The following is an 18,964-nucleotide window of genomic DNA, read 5'->3' as shown; positions in this document are numbered from 1 at the left end:
AAAATATATGGAAAAGTACAGCAGACGGGAATCATGTTCTATCTTCCCACACCTTGCTCTCTGGGACCGATCTTCAATTTCCCAGACAAGGTAATAAGTAATCAACAGGCAAAAAAGAGCATGTGAGATAAGGAGACATCAGGCTGGGTATATAAGACCCAGGCTAGCTGCTGCTGGATGTAGTCGCTCCAGGAAGCAACCATGAAGTACTTCATCTTATTTGCCCTCTTTGCTGTGGCCTGTAAGTTCTTGTTTAATTATGTACTTCTTTCTGTGCCAATGAAAAATTGCTTATTAAACACCTATATAAGTTATTGTGATGTATTTGGTCATGTGGCAAAAATGCGTCCTTTTGTTTTGTATTCAAGTCGCTGCCCCCCTGGAGGATGAGGATGACAAGATTGTGGGGGGATACGAGTGCAGGAAGCACTCGGCAGCCTACCAGGTGTCCCTGACCTCCGGCTACCACTTCTGTGGTGGCTCCCTGATCTCCAGCACCTGGGTGGTCTCTGCTGCTCACTGCTACAAGTCGTGAGTTAACCTCCAGCAGATAAACATCTAAGAATGCATATCCCAATCCTCAAAGGCGGCTAGGTGAAAACAATGGATGTTGGATTCAAACTATCACCTCAACCCAGTTTTAAACCTTCCTGCCCGCAGCCGCATCCAGGTGCGTCTCGGAGAGCACAACATCGCTACCAATGAGGGCACAGAGCAGTTCATCAACTCTGTGAAGGTCATCAAGCACCCCAGATACAGCAGCCGCAACCTGGACAACGACATCATGCTGATCAAGCTGAGCAAGCCCGCCACCCTGAACAGCTACGTCCGCGCCGTGTCCCTGCCCTCCAGCTGTGCCGGCTCTGGAAGCCGTTGTCTGATCTCTGGATGGGGAAACACCCTCGCCTCTGGCTGTAAGAACACCGCCAACCAAACGGGTGGATAGGACATCTCCCCAGCCGTCACAAAGTCATGTTAAACCAGAACTGCTCTCCTGTCCCTTCAGCCAACTCACCCGACCGCCTGATGTGCCTGGATGCCCCCATCCTGAGTGACAGCAGCTGCAAGAGTGCCTACCCTGGACAGATCACCTCCAACATGTTCTGTGCTGGATTCCTTGAGGGAGGCAAGGACTCCTGCCAGGTATGGAAAGAGAACAGCATTCTGTCTTTCTGACTCACTGTAATACTTGGCCAGTAGCTGATTCTGATGTTTGTGTCTCAGGGTGACTCCGGTGGCCCCGTGGTGTGCAATGGGCAGCTCCAGGGAGTGGTGTCCTGGGGTTATGGATGTGCCCAGAGGAACAAGCCTGGTGTCTACGCCAAGGTCTGCAACTACAACTCCTGGATCAGGAGCACCATGTCCTCCAACTAAACTTACATTGTTTTACTGTAACTAACATGTCATGTTGAATGAATAAAATTATTCAAAATCAATTGAATGCTGACTTTGTAATGCTTTTTACTCATCTATTGGGTTAGGGTTATCTAAATCACCAACATCATTTTTTACCTTGTTGTGGAGCGATCTTAAATGTTGATACACATTTACACATATGTCAGGGTATGCCCAACTAGATATTTTGTTCTTTAAATAAACAAAAAAATGTGTTATGAAAAAAAAAAATCAATTGTTTTGATGATTAAGGTAATGGTAAAGAAGTGGTCCCTATTAATATATTTTACAGACAGTACCTCCATGCTCTGACTATTAAGGGCAAAGTAGGTATGCCTTTAAGCAAATTGTAATGCCCCAAATCGCAAGTTGTAAAAGAACATGAGATGTGAATAATAAAATAATGGTTTAAATAGAAAGTAAGCCTATATCACATCATTGAAGAAATACATTTGAAAGCAATTTTTGCTACTATAAAACATTTGCATATTAGAAAAAATATATAAATGAAATAATAAAATAAGCAGTTAATTTCATGACCTGCAAGAAAAAAAACTAATCTTAATTCATAGTGTATAGGATGGTTTTCATGAAAATATGTTCAGATTTATGTGACTTTTAAGGTATTGTGAATACAAACCTCCAAATTAAACTTATCCTTACAGTATAAAAAAAATCTTTGAGAAGCAAGCCTCTCAAAGAAAAATGTCAATAGGGCATACTTGACAAACAATATAAGCGAAATAATAAATGAGAAAGGTGGTTAGGTAATCATCTTTTAAAAAAGGCTAACTAATAATATACATTTTTCTGCAAAAGGTAAATGTGATCTCACAGGATCCTTATGTCACCTCATTCAGTCTTGTCTCATGTCAATTAAAATAACCAAATATGTGAAAAAGAACAATATACATTAATGCAATATATAAATTGATGTTTGACAATCCCCATATAGTGCAAAGACCTGCACTTATGCAACACATGTGTTTGGATTTTCAGATACCTTAATTTTTATATTTAGCAGAGGGCCCTTATTGAAAACAAAAATGTGGAGAGTTAGGTGAAGTGAGAACATTTTCAAAAAAAAAATATGTTATCCATTATAATCACCTTGTTAGGCCAATTTCCCCACTCAACAGCAATCATGCAAAAAAATGAAAGATTACCCATGCAAAAATATGCTTTTTTCTTTCTTTAAATTATGCTATAATGTAACAAGAAAACACAAGTTATAACATTCCCATTGTTTGTTAAATGTCAGAGAAATCAATGTTATTAATGTTTTTAAAATGTACATCGTTTTTCAGTCCAGATAGTATATTGTCTTACAATTGCCAAATATAGTTCCTATGGAAAATGTTTGCATCTTAATCAATGGTATTTATCAGTTGCCAGAGGGGATTTCACATACTTACTATTTTAAAAGCTGACATGCAAGTTAAAGGGTGACCTTGGTCACAGAGATACTGATTGGAAGTTGTTGTCATAAAAGGGAGGGCACGGTAATGCATTTCACTGAAGTACAGCCACACATCACCATGAAGGCTTTCATTCTCCTGGCTCTGTTCACAGTCGCATGTGAGTACTGCAATTAAATAACTTTACATTGTAATTTGTAGTGCTGCCAAGCTAAATATGAAAAATTTAAGACGGCTTAAATTCCATCACCTGTACTGTACTGTTAACAGTAAACATTTTTAACACTAGTCAACCCTGATTACATTATATTCTCCATCAGTCGCTGCCCCCCTGGAGGATGAGGATGACAAGATCGTGGGGGGATACGAGTGCAGGAAGCACTCCGCAGCCTACCAGGTGTCCCTGACCTCCGGCTACCACTTCTGTGGTGGCTCCCTGATCTCCAGCACCTGGGTGGTCTCTGCTGCTCACTGCTACAAGTCGTGAGTAAACCTCCAGCAGAAAAGTCATCCTATGAACCGTTGATTACCATCAAACCCTACTCACCCTTCTGTGGAGGATGGGGATCTATGGAGATCTAATAGTCCTTAAACCTTCCTTACCACAGCCGCATCCAGGTGCGTCTCGGAGAGCACAACATTGCTACCAACGAGGGCACAGAGCAGTTCATCAACTCTGTGAAGGTCATCAAGCACCCCAGATACAGCAGCCGCAACCTGGATAACGACATCATGCTGATCAAGCTGAGCAAGCCCGCCACCCTGAACAGCTACGTCCGCGCCGTGTCCCTGCCCTCCAGCTGTGCCGGCTCTGGAAGCCGTTGTCTGATCTCTGGATGGGGAAACACCCTCGCCTCTGGCTGTAAGAACACCGCCAACCAAACGGGTGGATAGGACATCTCCCCAGCCGTCACAAAGTCATGTTAAACCAGAACTGCTCTCCTGTCCCTTCAGCCAACTCACCCGACCGCCTGATGTGCCTGGATGCCCCCATCCTGAGTGACAGCAGCTGCAAGAGTGCCTACCCTGGACAGATCACCTCCAACATGTTCTGTGCTGGATTCCTTGAGGGAGGCAAGGACTCCTGCCAGGTATGGAAAGAGAACAGCATTCTGTCTTTCTGACTCACTGTAATACTTGGCCAGTAGCTGATTCTGATGTTTGTGTCTCAGGGTGACTCCGGTGGCCCCGTGGTGTGCAATGGGCAGCTCCAGGGAGTGGTGTCCTGGGGTTATGGATGTGCCCAGAGGAACAAGCCTGGTGTCTACGCCAAGGTCTGCAACTACAACTCCTGGATCAGGAGCACCATGTCCTCCAACTAAATTTACATTGTTTTACTGTAACTAACATGTCATGTTATATGAATACAATAATTCAAAATCAATTTAATGCTTACTGTGTATTACTTTTTTACTGATGTATTTGTTAAGAGCAGTTGTGAAAAACATCCTTCCATTCTTGACCTTGTTGTTGAGCGAGCTTAAATGTTGAAACACAATTACACATATGTCAGGGTAGGTCCAACTAGAATTTGTTTTCTTTAAATAAACAAAAATGTGTATAATGAGAAAAACAAAAACATTGATTGTTTTGATGATTGACGTAATATTAAAGAACTGGTCCCTATTAATGTATTTTACATACAGTACCTCCATACTCTTGACTATGAAGGGCAAGATATGTATGCCTTAAAGCAAGATGCCCCAAATCACAAGTCATAAAAAGAAGATGAGATAAAAATATGTTAATAAAATAAAAAATAAGTCGTTAATTGTATGATCTGCAAGAATAAAACCTGATGATAATTATTGGAGTATCGGATGATTTGCATGAAAATAAGTCCATATTTATGTAACTTATATAAAGTATTTTCAATATTAACCTCCAAATTCAACTTATCCTTACAGTATAAAAAATATCAATGAGAAGAAAGCATCTCAAAGAAATATGTCAATAGGGCATACTTGACAAAAAATATAAGTTAAATAATTCATGAGAAAGATGGGGAAACCATTATATTTTAAGAAAGGCATGCCAATAATAAAGATTGTTCTACAATCTCGCAGGATCCTTAAGTCACCTCATTTAGTCTTGTCTCATGTCAATAAAAAAATCGCCAAATATTTGAATAAGAACAATATACATTAATGCAAAATATAAGTGGATGTTTGACAATCCCCATATAGTGCAAAGACCTGCACTAATGCAATACATGTGTTTTGATTCTCAGATACTTTCATTTTTTATTTAGCAGACGGCCCTTATTGAAAACAAAATGTGGAGATTTGGGTTGAATAAGAAAATTTTATTAAAAAATAAGGTTATCTATTATAGTCACATTGTTTGGCCAATTTCTCCACTCAACAGCAATGTATCATGCAGAAAAACGAAAGAATACCCTTGCAAAAATATCGATATTTTGAAAATATACTTTTTTCTTTCTATAAATAACGTAATGTTATAGAACCAAAGTTATAATCATGGCCATTGTATTTTAAATGTCTGATAAATCAATGTTATTAGTGAATAATGTTAAAATGTACCTACATTTATCAGTGAGATAGTATATTGTCGTACGATTGCCAAATATAGGCCCTATGGGAAATGTATGAATCTTAATCAATGGAATGGATCAGCTGCCAGATGGGATTTCACACACTTACTATTTGAAAAGCTGACATGCAAAAGGGTGGCCTTGGTCACATAGATACGTAATGGAAGGTTTTACTATATAACGGACGGCACGGTAATGCATTTCACTGAAGTACAGCCACAAATCACCATGAAGGCTTTCATTCTCCTGGCTCTGTTCACAGTCGCATGTGAGTACAACCACTTAAGAACTTGACATTGTAATTTGTAATGCTTCCAAGCTAAATAGGAACATTTTAAGACTATAATCAACACTAGTCAACCCTGATTGCATTATATTCTCCATCAGTCGCTGCCCCCCTGGAGGATGAGGTCGTGGGGGGATACGAGTGCAGGAAGCACTCCGCAGCCTACCAGGTGTCCCTGACCTCCGGCTACCACTTCTGTGGTGGCTCCCTGATCTCCAGCACCTGGGTGGTCTCTGCTGCTCACTGCTACAAGTCGTGAGTAAACCTCCAGCAGATAAAAATCTAAGAATGCATATCCCAATCCTCAAAGGCGGCTAGGTGAAAACAATGGATGTTGGATTCAAACTATCACCTCAACCCAGTTTTAAACCTTCCTTACCACAGCCACATCCAGGTGCGTCTCGGGGCACAGAGCAGTTCATCAACTCTGTGAAGGTCATCAAGCACCCCAGATACAGCAGCCGCAACCTGGATAACGACATCATGCTGATCAAGCTGAGCAAGCCCGCCACCCTGAACAGCTACGTCCGCGCCGTGTCCCTGCCCTCCAGCTATTCCGGCTCTGGAAGCCGTTGTCTGATCTCTGGATGGGGAAACACCCTCGCCTCTGGCTGTAAGAACACCGCCAACCAAACGGGTGGATAGGACATCTCCCCAGCCGTCACAAAGTCATGTTAAACCAGAACTGCCCTCCTGTCCCTTCAGCCAACTCACCCGACCGCCTGATGTGCCTGGATGCCCCCATCCTGAGTGACAGCTGCTGCAAGAGTGCCTACCCTGGACAGATCACCTCCAACATGTTCTGTGCTGGATTCCTTGAGGGAGGCAAGGACTCCTGCCAGGTATGGAAAGAGAACAGCATTCTGTCTTTCTAACTCACTGTAATACTTGGCCAGTAGCTGATTCTGATGTTTGTGTCTCAGGGTGACTCCGGTGGCCCCGTGGTGTGCAATGGGCAGCTCCAGGGAGTGGTGTCCTGGGGTTATGGATGTGCCCAGAGGAACAAGCCTGGTGTCTACGCCAAGGTCTGCAACTACAACTCCTGGATAAGGAGCACCATGTCCTCCAACTAAATTAAACACTTTTATTTAACATGTTCAGTGTCTCTATTCTGTAGTTTAGTATTGTCAAACAATAAAGTTTGTCCTACAATTGTCTATTGTTAGAATAGTCTCAACACAATAATACTTTTAATATAAAAAAGAGAAACATGAGTTTTTCTTGAGTGTGGTTTAATGACATTTTTTAATATGACTTGTAAGAATACTAGATTATCAATTAATTGGGAACACGACTAAATAAGCCTGATTGACAAGACATTTGCCATCATAGAATGTGACATAGGACCACCTCATAACAGTAGTGTAATACCACAGACAGAAACCAACTCTTTAAAAAAATAAAATACAGATATTTATTACAGCTTTCCATCAAAAACAATCGCCACTAACGCAATTGTGGAATGCACATTCATGTCATTTGGTTGAGACATCATCGTCACATATGCATAAAATACCTCATGGTTTAACAACAGATTAAACAAATATAGCACCGGCAAGGAGCAAGATGGTTTCCAGTAAATAATAAAGGGGCATCACTAATCCTGTAACAACTTGCTAGTACAACTGATCAAATACAGCTTAAAACCATCTTCAAAACATAAAGACCCACTGTATTTTCTGATTTGAATGAATATGTTGAGAGCATTAAACACAGAATAACATTTACAGTACATCATTATTGTTTACTAAATAAATGTACAAACCTAATAGTGGCAGGAAGGAAATAGCCTGTGTGGATAGAAAACATAACTTTTTGGTTACAACTGTCGTCTGGCATGCTGCAAATAATGTAGATAGAGTTCTGAGATGCCAGGATAGCAGCTACCACACACAACACATCTAATGTCCTCTGGAGACACATCACACATTTTGGATGCATGAAAAATCTGATTTGGATATTGTAGTGCAACGCTTTCTTGAAGGCTGGGTGCCGGAGGAGAGAGGGAAATGTCCATGTTACTACACTGGGGTTCACTGTGGGATAGATGATGGTTCACGGGCAAGCTTAAAGCCCTCTCAGGAGAATGACCATCGAGTGATGAATGAAAAGGTTTGACCTTGCGCACACCTGAGAAATGGCAGGACTGGTGGCTGAACAGCAAATCGAGTGTCTCGAAGCTGGTGCAGCAGAGCTCACACTGATAAGGCAGGGGCACCTTCTTAGACTTTCTCTGAATCCATTGGTACTCCGGGTGCCCGGCCATATGTCTTTTATAGGGTTCAGCAAAACGAAAACCTTGACCACACTCAGGGCAAGTGAACCGTCCCTGTTTCTGCCTATGGACTCTCTGATGGTGCCACAGTTTCGACCAACTGTCAAGGGTCTTTCCACAACAACCACAGGTGTAGCTTTGACCTTGTGCATGAGTGAGCATGTGCGCTCGCAGTCTTCCCATATGCCTAAATAATCGTCCACAGTGGGGGCATAGATATTTCCTGGGGTCGGACCGGTTATCAAGATTATTTAACTTGGACACAAAAGGTGAGCGAGTTTGAGCTATAACGGTGGAGTGAAAAGGATTATTTGAGGCCACAAATTCCTTGGGATGGATCTGTAGCGATTGTAATGGCATGTTGCTAGAATTGTCCCCTTGAGACGTGGAAGCTCGGACCGAGGGCATAGAATTTGGCCCTGTGAACAAGAACTCTGAACGTCGACCGGTTGAAAACTTCACTGCAGACTTATTTTCTGCCCTTCTTTTCTTGCAGTAATATTGATGTGCGTTGTATTCCGATTGGAAACTAAAAAGCTTACCACACATCAAACAGTGGTACAACTTGGCACTACTGTGGGCTTTGACATGCAGGTGGAAGTCTTTCAAAATGAAAAAAGTTTTCTTGCAGATGTCACATGTGTATGATAGTGATACCTTGGATCGCCCTGGGATACGATTACCTTGCCCAGACTTCACAGATCTGCAAACATGGTTTTTAGCTTTCAAAAATTCAGTGAATGAATCAAAACAATCCAAGCAGTTGTAACGATTCTCTGACCAGTGTGTCAGTTGATGAACACAAAGAAAGTAATGCTGACAAAAGCCTTTCCCACATACATCGCATTTGTGTGGCTTGGCACCTGTGTGGACATGCATATGTCTTTGCAGGGCAGAATGATAGGCAAATTGTTTCCCACAGTCCAGGCAAACCATTCCTTTCCTTTGTTTTGAGGCAACAGATTGATGGAAGTCAAAGTCTGAATCTTGGTTTAAGTTTTCATATTCCTTTTCCGCATGGTCAGAATATTTTGAGCACTGCATGTGTTTCTTGCTCTTTGGACTATTTGTATAAGACTTATGTTGATTTTTAAGATGAAGCGTTAAGTTCGACTCTTTGCCAAAACGGATTCCACATAGACGACAGAGAAATGGCTTTTCTACATGACTTAGTTCATGTTGAATGCATTGAGACTTAAATTGATATGAACGATCACACATCTTGCAGTGAAATCGCCTCACTTTTTTTCTTCTCGGTAAGCAGGCCTCTAAGCCATCCTCAGGCTCATCTTCCTGCTCCATTTTGAATATTTTGAAATGCAGTTTAAGACTCCTTTTCCTCCCATATCTACTGCACTCTAATGTATTGAGATGAGATTTGTTTGGGTCTCTTGAGGCAACCGGTTGTAGGTCCTCCGTAGAGATCCAGGCTCCATCTGCCTCAGCTACAGGACTACTTGCTAAAGAGGTAAGTCTCTGTTTTCTAGGTCTTCCTCCTTTCTTTCTAAGCTTTTCTGTGCTATTGTCAGGTTCTGAAACAGAATCTGAATGATAAGTAGTCTGACTTTGAGTTGCAGTGATGACGGTCAGACTGTCAACACCATTAGTGGTATTAGTTGTAGCTATTAGTTCATTTGAAATGGAGTCTTCATTGTGTGGCCAACCCAATCCATCAATTACCTTCGAATGAACGGGGACATTACAATCCATTGGCCTGGCTGGTTGCGAGTAAGGATTTCTGTTTTTGCGCTTCCGAGGTCTGCCTCGTTTTCTACGGACCACCACAGGGGTTGCCTGATCTCCTGTTGTCCCCGGTAAACAAGTCTCAGTATTCCCAGACATTTCTTCCATGGAGTCTCTTTTGTTGTTGCAAATATTCTGATGTATTGTTACTGAGTTTACAATGTGGCTGCTGGCCAAAAAACCTGATGGCTGTGTGTCAGAAGTGAATTCTGGATTAAGTCTTCCTGATTTTCTACTGACCTCCACAGGAAGTCCTGGAGGGACAGCTGTAGGGGGTTCACGTTTGTTTTGCATACTACTCGATTCTTCTTCCATACCTACTAGTGACATTGACAACTGTGCGGCCATTCATCTCACCAATTGTTTGTGAATTCACAGGAAGACACATGATGTGTGGAAGCCAGACGATAGCATTCCTAGTCTCTGTTCACTTTAGGATTTCGAGTCATGATTGTCGTCGTCGTCCTATTTTCAGCCACCTGAGAAAGAGAAAATAGAAAAGATATATGATTGATGTGTAGTCAATTTATTCAAACACAGAAACAGGCCAAATAAAAGGCTTCTCTACGATTGTCAATGAAAGCTGGAAGAGTATAAACAAAAGCTACTTTTGGCGGATGTAATCAGATTTGGGGTGGGCTATTTGTTAAACCCTTACGATTGGTCAATGTTCATCACATTGATTTATTAATTGACGTCACTTTTGAGCACCGCTCCATCGGACCACAACAACTGGGGTACTTTCACACCTGTAGTTCAGTTGTATCTGGGCAGAACCAGCAGCTTATTTGTTACTATGTTGACTTCCTCCCTGGTTTGGTTTGGGTTCACACTAGGATTCTTTTTAATGGGAAGGCACAATCCAAGCACATAACCACTTAGTTAGACATAAACCCACACTGTGTGCCTGCCTACACCCCAGAATCATGCTAGACAATCTGCGGCTAAAATGGTGTCTACACTAAAGAATCATGCTAGACCATCTGAGGATATAATGGTGTCTACACTAAAGAATCATGCTAGACAAGCCATTGGCCCAATACTAAGAACTTCTAATTTTTGTATCACAGCCGTCTCAAAATATTAGCCAGAAACAAATCTGAATGAAAAAGCCTTGTATGGTGACAAACAATTGTTTACATTCAGAATTAATAACAGTTAATCGTTTGCTTGACAAAGCAGTTTGCATCTTATAAAATAAATAATACTTTTTAGTAACCTCCAGCCACTAGCATTGGGTGGAAGTAGCTCGTATATTTTCAGCAGGCAGACTTAACTTTACATTGAATATCAGCACTGATCGTCGTACAATGTTATCAAACCTTATTAAAACGTAAACGTAAACACACAAGTCTACAATACTTACCCACTAGACGTCCTACGTGAACCTTCCTTGCGCTGTCTGCCGTCGCTCACCACCGAAGGGTCTGAAGTGAAGAAGTTCGCCAAGCTAGTGCCGCGCTACCTCTACCACGTTTAGTTCTGTCATTGCACTTCACGAATCAATTTTGGGCTGGTTTGTTGTTTTCCGAAAAGTCCTCCTGGTTGTTTTTGTCGTGTCTATAAAGTTTGGATACTTTTGCATGTCTGTGTTGGTCCCGGGAAAGCCAGCATGAATCAACCTCGTCGCATTCAACTGTCGTCACGGTCATTCTTCTTCGTTGTATATGTGAAGGATGATCCAATAAATTTCATTACCGCCCCTATCGGAGATTTACATTTAGTTTCCTTAATCCTCTACTTCCATACTAATTTATGCTGCCATTACTCCTGATCTTTAACTTCCAAATTCCGTAGTTTAATAGTCCTCTTTCGAAAAAAAAACAGATTCTGCGTTAGATTGAGACATGCTTGTAAGTCCTCCACGGACCATTATTTCGTCTTTACCTTGGACATGCTCGACCTCTTGGTATGTTATGCTAATGTTCATCCATGGCCTTTAATTACTTAAACACACACTATACACTTGCATTACCAACACCGAAAATTATGAATTCATTCAAAGAACTATATACTTTTTTTTTTTTTTATAGGAAGTAAATATGGATATTTAAAATATTTGATTTTACATATGACAAGATATATATCTTCTAATATTTATATTCGCTGAAGTAAAAGGTTTACAAAACAATGACCACACCAAAATCTATAACTTCAGCTTCAAAATACGTGTTTTTATTTCATTAGTATTTTGTAATTCTGAAAAAAGGCATTTTTTGGTCAACCATTACATTTGTTCTCATTCAAGATCATAAAAAATAAAAAAAATACCATACTATCTACATCCCGAAAATCATTACACAAAATCCACAACTTGTTCTGATGAAAAGAAAAAGAAAAAGTGCTGCAAAATCTGCCCACTGTAATAAGAAAAAATGTGATCCACCATACATACATATATACATACACATATACATACATTCATTGATTCTTTTGAAGATAGAGGGATGAGGATAAATTGCACATCTTGTTAGCTTTTTTCGAGGAGCTTTCAATAATATAACAGTCATCATCTGAATCCAAATCAGTTTTCTCTCTTACAGGCTGCCCCCCTTGCCCATTGGTGAGCACCACATTCTTGTTTCGATAAGCGTGGCCAACGCTGAAAGGTGCAACCCTATGGTTTTTGCTTCTTGCTTTTTGGGGGAGAGGATACGGGCTCTTCAGGGCAGTGATGCTCCGCCACGGAGTGCTTGACTGTGGTCTGGGTATGGACTTATTTAGCACAATTCTCTGGGCTTCGATGCATTTGTGCCGCTGAAGTAACTTAACACTTTCAAATGCTACACGGCAGACTCCACAAGGGAATGCATCCATGGTAAAGGTTGCCTGCGTGGGTTTGTTTGCCAGGTTTGAATGTGGGCGAGCATAGGTCTTCAATCGTATAATTTTAGGGGCCGTTGCGTTAAGCTGTTTATTAGATGGAAGTACGGTCTGTGCCCCAGATAGCATGTTGGGCTTTTGGCCACAAACTGCACGAGTCGTGATCACTCCTGCTGCAAGGAAACTGTTGGGCGAATTACATTGATGGTACTGAGGCAACGATTTGTTGCTGGAGAGAAGCACTCCACAACCTATACACCCAAAGACTTTATCTCTGGCATGAGTATTGTAGTGCAAAACGAGATTGCTTTTTGTTGAAAATCTCTGCAAACATTTACCACAACGATAAGTCCCTTTATTCTTAAACGATGGCATCTTTATCAACACCACTGGTTGATAAATAGTCCAGAGGTCCACAGTTGGTGCAGCTGAACTACGGAACAGTTTAGAAATCCTCTCGGAATTAGGTGGAGTTGACTGCAGGGGGACTTGCCGTTTTGACACAACCTCTAAAGAGGATGCTGGTTTGGTGCTGAAACCAATTAAAGACGAGGGGCCCTGCTGAGCGGAAAGTCTGAGATTCTCCTCCTGCTCCCTATCAAATCTGCGCCTTCTTACAGCTTTATGGTCAACAACACTGTGTCCAGGTGGGTGGGTTTTGCTGTGGGCAACCAAATCCAAATACAAAGGGAACTCAGTTCCACAAGAGCAGATGTGAGTCGCAGCTGGACAACAGTGTTCCTCCAAAAACGCAATGCTTGGAAATATATTCTCACAGCTGAAGCAAAAAAGATCATTGCTTTTTGTAAAGCCTTCGTCCATGCTTGTGATCCCGGAGAAGGGTCCTCTTAAGTGTTGTCCTTGACTTCTCTGCATGATCGATGATTCTTGAAACGGTCCTTGGGTCCAGAATATAGTTCTGTCGAAAGAGTTTGAACATATTAGATAAACAAAACAAATAAGGCACAAGTGGCTGTTCATATTAACTATGTTTATATCCCATAACGCATGACCAGAACAGCTCTGCTATATATTCGTGTTGCATGCAATGCAAAGCAAATCACGTTTCGTTTCCAAGAGTTAACGGCTACATAAGTTGAGCATAAATCAAAGTATGCATATCATCTAACTCAACGCTAGAACGCAATTCCCAAATGAGGATTGATTATTCATTATACGATTGGTAAATTGTAAGTCGGTGCTGCCAACTCATGTTATTAAAATATTAAATATTAGCGTAGCATACAAGCTGATAGAATGGTCTTACCTGCACACAGTCCGTGCTATAAAAAGCCTAGACCCATATTTGTACTATCGTAGGCTATTGTCTGATCATCCAAGTGGAACACCTAAATGTATATAATAACCGCGTACAATAAGTAATCAATAGGAAAAAAAACTACCGGGTGCTAGTTGCTACAGCTAGAACTAGGGCTTGTTCTTTTACGTAAAACGTACATACGTCACAAACGTCAATCCCGCCAACACCAAAATGTGTGGTACGGAAGCTTGTAAGTACCAATACAAATAAAGAATTTGCATTTGGTTAGTCTATTCAGAATAATGTAATCCATTAAGTCCTGGGAAGAGTACCAAGAAGTCTGTGTACGTTTTATAATCAATACTTACGTGGATTCATAATGTAAAATATAAATTGTACTAAAGCCAAAACCTGACATGTAATTTACATGTTTTGCTTCTACCCATGTCTACTTGTGTAAGACATGGATGTTCTATGGTGGTCCATGTGTACTTTATCAACAAAAAAAAATATTTAGCAAAAATTTAAAACGCTCTACTCTGTGAAAGGGGATCATTATTTATTTAAGTAGTCTTATAGATTGTGCAGATAAATAACAAAACTTGAAGTCTTTAAGTAAAATAAACCTAATGATAATCAATAGTCCAAACACCAAATACCTTGATGACTTTATTACAGTAGGATCAAGCCAAACAAACACATACATTAATTGACTATCAGCTACTAGATAAATCAAAGGTTAAAACACACAACTTCTATTAATCATTTCAAATGCCTTAGTTTACATTATCACAAAATAATTCACAGATGGAACTGTACACCTATTTATGCGTGGTATATAAAAAGAAAACACTTGACAAATTGGGTAAGGAGCAGCCGATAAGACACCATTTTCCCTAAAAAGCAGTGGCACAATGTATGTACAGAATAAAACAAGCAAAAATTACAAGGACTTTTCCAGTTTCGGCACCGCCAGCGGCAGCGCATCGTGCCCTCCAGCCCTGATGCCGTGAATCTTCCTGCGGTGGTTTTTGAGGGACTTAAGACTTGAGTAACTTCCCTGGCAAACATCACAGTGAACGGTTTGGGATTGTTTGTGTGTGAGCAGATGTTTCTGCAGCCCGTCCTCTGTGCCAAACCAGCGCAGACAGATATTGCAGCGGACGGGTTTGACCGCCAGCTTGCAGGCTCCGCTCCGCTGGTGGAACACGAGGCTGATGATGCTGTGGAAGTTGGTGTTGCAGCGGGAACAGTGACCCCCCTTGGGGGGAACTGTGGCACGTCCACCTTTGCAGCGATTTAGAGTTATGTGCTTTCGCAGATTGCAGTGGTTGGAGAAGGTGTTGTTACATCGCATGCATACAATGCGCTGCAGCTTCTTGACTGGTGTTGGGAGCTGCGGGAGCTGGGGATGCTTAAAGGAAGGCTGTGTGAGGCGGGGCTGCTTAAGTTGAGGCTTGGGAACAGATTTAGACGGCAGCGGCTGTTGAAAACGCAGCAACAGGGGCTGGGATCGTTGTGGCTGAAGACCCTTGTAGAGGTGGTTGTGAGGATGCATGTGGATCTGCAGATGAACTTCATAGTCAGCCCAGGAAGCGACCGTCTCACCACAAGTAGGACACGTATACGACTCCTGTGCGTGTTTCTGCAGATGCTCCAGAAGCAGTTTTGGAGATGTAAAGCCAGCGCCACATTCACATGTCACTCTTCTTGGAAGAACAGAGGGCAGCGACATCACACCCCAGTTCGCACTCTCATCTTGTGGCTGCTGCCGTTGTCCTTCAGACTCTATGACTGGAAGATTTTGCTGCAACGCTCCACTGTTCATTCCGGGCATTGCCCTTTTTATCTGGCATTTCCTACGATGAGTCACCATGTTGTCCTTACGATTAAATGTCTTTCCACAGAAAATGCAATTAAAGATGGGGTTCACCTTAGAGGAAAATTGCGATTTTGCCCCCAAAACATTATGGACCTTAGTGTTTTGGTGTTGTGCCGTCACCGTTCCATGTGGCCTGAACCCACAGAGTCTCAGATGCCTCCTTAAGGTGGAAGGCCGGCTATAAGTCTTCTGACATTTATTGCATGGGTAACGTTTTGCACCATCTCTGATAAAAAAGCTTAGGCCAGTCTTTTGAGTTTTATTTACAGTAGCGACGGGTATGGTTTTCTTAGATTTTATATAATCGTCACCTGTCCCCATGGTACACTCCAATTCTTCCATTTCATCATCCAAGGGAACCCTCCATTGTCCGCCATTATCCTCTTGTTGAGGAACAACAGCTGTATCCCTGCTTTCCTTTTCTACTTGCTGGAGCAAGCTGTTGCCTGGAATGACATCCTTGGGTTGCCTTTGCACGGGTGGTCTGGGGTAGAAGGGTAAAAAGCTATTGGCCGAGCCTGACCGGGACACATCAGGATATTTTTGATGTCCTGAACTGGGTGGAGTTACTTCTACTTTGATGTTACCAATTACTGCTGTTCCCACTGCAACACTCTTGCAATTCTGAGACCCTTCATCAACTTGTGCATTGGTAATGACCTTACTTTCTGAGCTCTGCGTTTTCTTTTTTGCAATAGGGGAAGTGGCATGCTGAGAAAGAGATATTGGGCCTTGGCACTTATGCATTTTAAGGTTGTACCTTCGTGCATAGCTGTGCTTGCATACTGGACAAAAGAATGCTTTTTTTGCCTTATTTATAATGCTCTGTTGCTTTAGGCTATGGAATATTGCAGTTTTTTGTACAAACGGCAATGTCTTTTGCTTTGCATTAGAATTGTGAATTGCAATGCCAGCTGACTGAGCACATATATGGTTGTCAGGAAATGGCAGTTTTCCAATTATAAGTTGCTTACAGTAACGACAGCATTTAATTCTCTCTTTTCTGTGCAAGAAATGATGTTCAGTCAAACTGTCCAAGTCCTGAAACACCTTACGACATCGGCCACATTGATATCTCCCACATGTACCGTTACTGCTAGAATCAATAAGCTTCTGACGGGTTTCAAGGAGCACCACGGGGGAGAAGGTCTGCGTCAGAGACACAATGCTCTTTTTACTAGAATCAAGAATTTTGCCAACTGTGGGAGACTTGCTCTTAGGACGAGATTTTCCTATTTGAGTCCTTAACAGTGAAATTGAAGTGGGTGTGGGATCTGAAGCAGTTTCTGATGTTATCTCAAATGGGATGTTTTCATTTTTAGGGACGACCTCTTCCTGACTTGGGTTTTCACTCTTAGAGGCCTGAAACCGGCTCATATATGCAGTAGCAAGCATCTTCATCAAATTCTTATTTTTGGGCTCTTTCCCAGCCTGTGTGGTTGTCATACTAGGGATAGAAAATGCCTTTACATTGGAAGATGAGGCTTGTATGGCAGTTGGCCGAGGCTCCTGTACACTCAAAATATTGGCTTCTTGTGTATTCAAATCTGCGTGCAAGCCTTTTTTATCCGGAGGATTGCTTACAATAGCTTCCTCAAGGTTTATGCCTACAACATTGTGATTTGGCAATGTGCTATCAATTACAGGGTCTCTTGAAGTGACAACTTCAGAGGATAAAGACACAGAGGTTGAGGGGTAACTCATGGACACAACTGGTAGTGTAAAGGTTTTTCTAAGGGGTTCGAGATGGGCAGAAGTGTCCTGGGCATATTCTTCTTTAACCGAGTGGAATATATTGCTATTCAAAGGTTGCAGACGCTGTTGGGTAGATATATGTGAACGCTTATGCACTAGCATAAGATTAAAGTCCCGAAACTCTTCTCCACAATCACAAATATAGAATGAAGGGCATTCAGGCAAAGGTGGTGGCGGCGTAGGCTGATCCAACTGAGGGTTGCTTCCATGTACTGATTCCTCATGTTCGGCCTTTTCTGCTGTTTCTGAAGAATGAACTTTGGTCAATGCATTGGCATGTGTTGCTTGATGGACCAGCAAAGTAGACAGTCCAGTGAAGGTTGCTGAACAAGCCATACAACGATACACTTTAGAAGATGAGGCGTTACCCTGCAGCCCAAGCATTGTAGAAAATTGATCTTGGTCTTGGTCCACAGCTGGTCAACATCTGTATATATATATATATATATATATATATAAAAAAGAAAACAAACCCATTCAATCAGACAACAATATATGAAAAACAAAATACTTTGTTATTCTTATTGATTATTGGCTGCCGTGACAAAAACATGGCAGGCTCGAAAATGAAAACCGATGCGTTTCAATTGAAGCGGTCATCGTTGATGTTTACAAGACGTCGCGAAAACAGTTATATCTTTACATCAGAAATCATCGAAAACGAATAATTGATAATACCATCAATCATGTTCAGATCATAGCCTGGCTTCATGTCTACCTGTTTTCAACACGAGTGCACAAATATCGATTCAGATGGTATCCATCAGTCTTAGTTTATCTAGTCTAGTTTGACAACTAGACTAGATAAACTAGATACTGCAACTATGCATATAATTTCAACCTTGAATGTGCAATATTTCTGCGACTGTAAAGGCCAGCCACAGCACCTAGGCCTTTTGTTAGCTTATGAAACCGCATGCATGCGCTTGACCGTACAAACCGAAGCAATGCATAGCGCGCGTTTATCATTTACAGCCTTATATGTTACAATGTATCCGTTCAACTCGGCCCATGGGACACTTGCGATCGGAGGCCATGGGAATAAATATATGACAATAGATGCACCGTCTTGCCAACTCCCACCTTGCTTCAAAAATGTACCTTATTTTATCGCCCACATTCCTGGACCAACAGATAAGATACAACAAAGAAAACTAAATACAAATTAGGGAATTTATACTTGGCACACCATGATTTAATAGTAGCCTACACGAAACAATATAATGTGCCTATTTTAATCTTGTGGAATCTCAAACAAATAAGGCCTTGGCATTAATTTGCAAGAGACAAGTCACAAGCTTCCGCACAACCTACCTGTATGAGACCACAGGGCACTTGAATCCCATCTGTAGGAAGAATGATCCGAGACTTCAGTGCTAAACTAAGCTCTGTCGTTACCGTTCATGTTCGCAAAGAGAAATTTGAAATGAATAGTCGGTAAATGATACGCTGTGGTGTCCAGCCGATATATCCAGTATGTGCTAACCCTGCTAGAGATGGAACCACGAATGTCTTGACGGATGTACCAGCTGCAAACACGGCTACTGCACATTACTTCCGGGTTACCCAATG

At 41.6% G+C, this 18,964-nt stretch overlaps 5 protein-coding genes and 1 pseudogene across 6 annotated transcripts; 3 read left to right on the top strand and 3 right to left on the bottom strand.

The window, feature by feature from the left end:
• The first annotated feature begins 149 nt into the window (after positions 1 to 149).
• Positions 150 to 1,441, top strand: LOC115554381 (trypsin-3). The gene is made up of 5 exons (XM_030371089.1): positions 150 to 241; positions 369 to 531; positions 661 to 914; positions 1,007 to 1,143; positions 1,225 to 1,441. The coding sequence occupies exons 1-5, from the start codon at positions 202 to 204 to the stop codon at positions 1,372 to 1,374; spliced, it is 744 nt and encodes a 247-aa protein (XP_030226949.1). The 5' UTR covers positions 150 to 201; the 3' UTR covers positions 1,375 to 1,441.
• A 1,326-nt stretch (positions 1,442 to 2,767) lies between these two features.
• On the top strand, positions 2,768 to 4,197 carry LOC115554378 (trypsin-3-like). Its single transcript, XM_030371086.1, has 5 exons — positions 2,768 to 2,973; positions 3,134 to 3,296; positions 3,422 to 3,675; positions 3,768 to 3,904; positions 3,986 to 4,197. Exons 1-5 carry the CDS (start codon positions 2,901 to 2,903, stop codon positions 4,133 to 4,135), a joined length of 777 nt encoding a protein of 258 aa, XP_030226946.1. The 5' UTR covers positions 2,768 to 2,900; the 3' UTR covers positions 4,136 to 4,197.
• Positions 4,198 to 5,533: 1,336 nt separating this feature from the next.
• LOC115554382 (trypsin-3-like) lies at positions 5,534 to 6,747 on the top strand (annotated as a pseudogene).
• Positions 6,748 to 6,868: 121 nt separating this feature from the next.
• Positions 6,869 to 11,331, bottom strand: si:dkeyp-84f3.9 (zinc finger protein 699). Its single transcript, XM_030371068.1, has 2 exons — positions 11,038 to 11,331; positions 6,869 to 10,150 (listed from the first exon to the last, which is right to left on the bottom strand). The coding sequence occupies exon 2, from the start codon at positions 10,017 to 10,019 to the stop codon at positions 7,473 to 7,475; it is 2,547 nt and encodes an 848-aa protein (XP_030226928.1). The 5' UTR covers positions 10,020 to 10,150; positions 11,038 to 11,331; the 3' UTR covers positions 6,869 to 7,472.
• A 487-nt stretch (positions 11,332 to 11,818) lies between these two features.
• LOC115554375 (uncharacterized) lies at positions 11,819 to 13,980 on the bottom strand. The gene is made up of 2 exons (XM_030371083.1): positions 13,762 to 13,980; positions 11,819 to 13,413 (listed from the first exon to the last, which is right to left on the bottom strand). Exon 2 carries the CDS (start codon positions 13,368 to 13,370, stop codon positions 12,093 to 12,095), a length of 1,278 nt encoding a protein of 425 aa, XP_030226943.1. The 5' UTR covers positions 13,371 to 13,413; positions 13,762 to 13,980; the 3' UTR covers positions 11,819 to 12,092.
• A 431-nt stretch (positions 13,981 to 14,411) lies between these two features.
• Positions 14,412 to 18,943, bottom strand: im:7147486 (zinc finger protein Xfin). Of its 2 annotated transcripts, XM_030371060.1 has the most exons (3): positions 18,707 to 18,943; positions 17,761 to 17,819; positions 14,412 to 17,637 (listed from the first exon to the last, which is right to left on the bottom strand). In XM_030371060.1, the coding sequence occupies exons 2-3, from the start codon at positions 17,774 to 17,776 to the stop codon at positions 14,699 to 14,701; spliced, it is 2,955 nt and encodes a 984-aa protein (XP_030226920.1). In that variant the 5' UTR covers positions 17,777 to 17,819; positions 18,707 to 18,943; the 3' UTR covers positions 14,412 to 14,698. The 2 variants fall into 2 exon arrangements, with proteins under 2 accessions (XP_030226920.1, XP_030226919.1); XM_030371059.1 differs by having other exon boundaries at positions 14,412 to 17,819.
• Between the last annotated feature and the right edge of the window lie 21 nt (positions 18,944 to 18,964).

The sequence above is a fragment of the Gadus morhua genome, chromosome 11 (assembly GCF_902167405.1).
Source record: "Gadus morhua chromosome 11, gadMor3.0, whole genome shotgun sequence".
NCBI classification, from domain to species: Eukaryota; Metazoa; Chordata; class Actinopteri; order Gadiformes; family Gadidae; genus Gadus; species Gadus morhua.
The sequence above is the reverse complement of the archived record's forward strand: the minus strand, read 5'-3'. Positions and strand labels throughout refer to the sequence as shown.

Bases quoted from the DNA above. Each gene is read 5' to 3' on its own strand.
- LOC115554381 (XM_030371089.1), top strand. From the start codon at position 202: ATGAAGTACTTCATCTTATTTGCCCTCTTTGCTGTGGCCT. The intron at 532-660 runs GTGAGTTAACCT...TCCTGCCCGCAG, and splicing joins GCTGCTCACTGCTACAAGTC to CCGCATCCAGGTGCGTCTCG. The intron at 915-1,006 runs GTAAGAACACCG...CTGTCCCTTCAG, and splicing joins AAACACCCTCGCCTCTGGCT to CCAACTCACCCGACCGCCTG.
- im:7147486 (XM_030371059.1), bottom strand. From the start codon at position 17,776: ATGCTTGGGCTGCAGGGTAACGCCTCATCTTCTAAAGTGTATCGTTGT.
- LOC115554375 (XM_030371083.1), bottom strand. From the start codon at position 13,370: ATGCAGAGAAGTCAAGGACAACACTTAAGAGGACCCTTCTCCGGGATC.
- si:dkeyp-84f3.9 (XM_030371068.1), bottom strand. From the start codon at position 10,019: ATGGCCGCACAGTTGTCAATGTCACTAGTAGGTATGGAAGAAGAATCG.
- LOC115554378 (XM_030371086.1), top strand. From the start codon at position 2,901: ATGCATTTCACTGAAGTACAGCCACACATCACCATGAAGGCTTTCATT. The intron at 2,974-3,133 runs GTGAGTACTGCA...ATTCTCCATCAG, and splicing joins GGCTCTGTTCACAGTCGCAT to TCGCTGCCCCCCTGGAGGAT. The intron at 3,905-3,985 runs GTATGGAAAGAG...TTTGTGTCTCAG, and splicing joins GAGGCAAGGACTCCTGCCAG to GGTGACTCCGGTGGCCCCGT.